The sequence below is a fragment of the Frieseomelitta varia genome, unplaced genomic scaffold, assembly GCF_011392965.1.
Source record: "Frieseomelitta varia isolate USP_RPSP 00005682 unplaced genomic scaffold, Fvar_1.2 scaffold_797, whole genome shotgun sequence".
In the NCBI taxonomy this organism is placed as follows: domain Eukaryota; kingdom Metazoa; phylum Arthropoda; class Insecta; order Hymenoptera; family Apidae; genus Frieseomelitta; species Frieseomelitta varia.
The window spans coordinates 11,473-14,904 of NW_025110586.1; the positions used below are offsets into that span (position 1 = coordinate 11,473).

At 32.8% G+C, this 3,432-nt stretch overlaps 1 protein-coding gene across 1 annotated transcript in view; it reads left to right on the forward strand.

The window, feature by feature from the left end:
* LOC122536078 (LIM/homeobox protein Lhx3) overlaps positions 1-3,432 on the forward strand; it is a 10,836-nt gene that overhangs the window by 6,788 nt on the left and 616 nt on the right. Inside the window, exon 6 of the mRNA XM_043668134.1 lies at positions 2,758-2,973. Coding sequence (XP_043524069.1) covers positions 2,758-2,973 — 216 coding nt within the window. The remainder of the gene's footprint in view (positions 1-2,757; positions 2,974-3,432) is intronic.

Consider the following 3,432-nt stretch of genomic DNA (forward strand, 5'->3'; position numbering starts at 1 on the left):
AAAAATTAGGAAATTACGAGATATTAGTGATAAGTAAAGTTAGAAAGTTATATAAATAAAAAATTAGGAAATTACGAGATAAGTAAAGTTAAAAAATTATATAAATTAAAAAATTAGAAAATTACGAAATATTAGTCACAAAGAAAATAAATGTTAGTGAAAAATTATGAAAAATTCGAAAGTTTTGAAATATCAGTCTTATAGCGATCTGTTGATTGAAATAAAGAAGTCCTTTGGTTAAACAATAAAATATTTTGAGAGTTCTGTAAATAAACTCGATATGATTTTGTATGCTTTAATTCCAAGTAAATAATGGACTACTTGTTATTATTATGTTTGTTCAAAAGCACATGAAATCACATCAGCAGCAACCACGATCGGTACTTGTGAATTCACGTTTGCCGTGAATTCGCGAATTGTGCTTCTCTCGATATTAAAAAAATTTTCCACGGTGGACACTCGTGATCTCTGTACACACAAAGCAAGATCCTTGGCAGTTCGAACTGCGCCGAAAAATTGCGCCCCGTTGTTAGAAATAGCCATTGAAAATCGACCAATAACGCGTTATTCGTTCGCTTCCAATATCGCGAGATGTACGCAGCTTCCCCTCTGCTTCCCTTCGATTCGCGAAACGAGAAAATGTTAAAACCAATAGGCACGGTTATCGGTCGTGTTTCACGCGAGATTTTGTTATTAAAAACACCAATACGGTATTTGCCGCAGTAGGATAAAAACTAACGTCATGTAATAACAAGGAGGAATTAATTAAGAAATAATTCGAGAGATGCCTTCGACGCGAAAGCCTTTAACCTTTTGCCCTCGACAAATCTTTTTTTGAAGATAATCATCACTTCAAATAAAATGACATAGCATTGGAAATAATCATTCAAATGGTGTCTTGCACAAAATTTTGTTTGACTATCTTTCTAACGTGTTTTCTAATATATAATCTAAAGCTAAAGATAATCATCAACTTGCATTGCGGGTTTGCATAGTATACGACTAGTTTAAGTATAGTATAATTAATATAATATACATAGATATATAGTATATATTATACTATATTAGATACTATATTATACTATACTAGATACTATATTATACTATACTATATTATACTATATAATACTATACTATATTATATTATACTATACTATACTATATTATATTATACTAATATAGTATAATAAATATAGTACGTATATATAGTATAATATATATAGAGTATACACATATATAGTATAATATATATATATAGTATAATATAGTACAAGTATAAGAGTTAACGACAGTTACACGCATAGTTTCAATCTCTGGGATAATAATAATCCTCCGCCATTTTTCAAACTTTCGTAAGAAGCAGTAAGAAGTCTGGTTTGTATGAATAAATTCCAATGAGTGTCAATTGACTCGGGACTGTCTTCAAAAATTTTCTTCTTCCGATGTACTTTTGTTCTTCTAACGTCGTTATTACGTAGCTTTCACTCTAATCTGTTCAAAATATTATACCACATCGTACAGCACCAAATGTATACGTTCGTTTACAATTGTGAAACGAGGAAGTCCGAGCTGTTTAACTAGATTTAAAACACGACGCGCCCCTCAGATGGGGCAGTCGAGTGCAAAGAGTTAAAAAACGATTCCGCGGGCCCTCTGTTGCTTTCGCTTTAACGTTGGTTACATCTAAGCTTTCGTGTGTCGGGGCGTTTAGCAGACAGAGGGGAAGACGATCTCGTCAATTATTCAGGAGTTCGTGGAGGCTAACTGCTGGTAGTTCGCCGAGTGTCCGAGATTTCAGGAAGATTGCGGACTATCCTGGAATTTATGCCGACCGTTAACCATGCGCGCCGTAAAGTCATATAAACTTCAGCTTGTTGCTCAAATTTTAAACGGCCTCATTACCAAGTGCCTTCCTTTCGTCTGGCTGAAAGATGTACTGCCAAGTTATTCGAATCGTATATACGCCTCAAGCACAATATTATTAAACTGTACTGTAAAAAGAAGTACAAGTTTGGAAGGAGAAAAATCTGATTAGATTTCATTCTCGCGTCTTCTCCTATCTGTATTGAAATAAAAATTGTGTTAAAGCATAAACGTTAAAGCATAAAATTTTTAGCAGAGACGTTAAAGTTAATAATATACAGGGTATACAGGCTTTTATTTATTTTAACACTTTTGCGACGAGAAACCATTTTAAATATTTTTAGCAGAATACGGGCAACGCAGTCCAAAATTTCAAAATTTGGCGCCACTTGTAGCCACAATGCATACATACAAATATTGAATGACGTTGTTAAACTTGTTCAATTGTTATTATGTTTTCATTTATAATATTTATATATACAAATATATTACATTTATAATAAATATTAATATCAATATATTTTATATTTCAAGTTGTTGATAAATTTTATTAAAAATGAATATTTTTTTCTATACGTATTTGTAATCTTTAATTTTTTTAAAACTTTTAAACAACAAATGACTATAAGTATCATACATATCTACAAATAGCAGAACTTTGCCGTACTCAGCTACAGATATTTTTGGAAATTACATGCCACATTCAGTTAAACGTTTTGTCCGACTATCGCTCGTCACGAAATTTAAGTCTCTGTTAAAATTACACCATAGTAACAAAAATTAATCGGTTATTTTGACCATTTTGACAGTGTCAACTCTTTTATAGCCACGTTCAAGTTATAGGGAAAGTTGCGATGAAATAATTAAACGAACATGACGTTCGCGTGTGTGCAGATTTGAGCAACGACAGTTATGGAACGGTGGTGAACATGGGATTAGATGGCGAAGGCGCGAGTCCAGGTGGCGGTGGAAATGGTGCAGGCGGGGGCCCTCCACGTGGTTACTTAGGCGCAACGACTCCCCCCTATCTCTCAACGTCCAGATCACCGTCCTTACCACCTCAGTTCCCGTATCCGCCGGACGCTGGCCTCTCCGTTTACACCACCCTCGGTAAGCAAAAAACACAGTTCTTCTGCTGTGAAAAATTTTATCGCAAAATGATATCCACACTTGTATTTATTTTTAGTTAAAAGAGACGTTGAAAGAGAAATTTTATCACAAAATGATATCCATACTTGTAAACTTAGTTTTAAAAGAGAAATTTTTTCACAAAATGATATCCATACTTGTAAACTTAATTAAAAGAGACGCTGAAAAAGAAATTTTATCACAAAATGATATTCATACTTGTAAACTTAGTTAAAAGAGACGCTGAAAGAGAAATTTTATCACAAAGTGATATCCATACTTGTAAACTTAGTTAAAAGAGAAATTTTATCACAAAATGATATCCATACTTGTAAACTTAATTAAAAGAGACGCTGAAAAAGAAATTTTATCACAAAATGATATCCATACTTACAAACTTAGTTAAAAGAGAAATTTTATCACAAAATGATATCCATACTT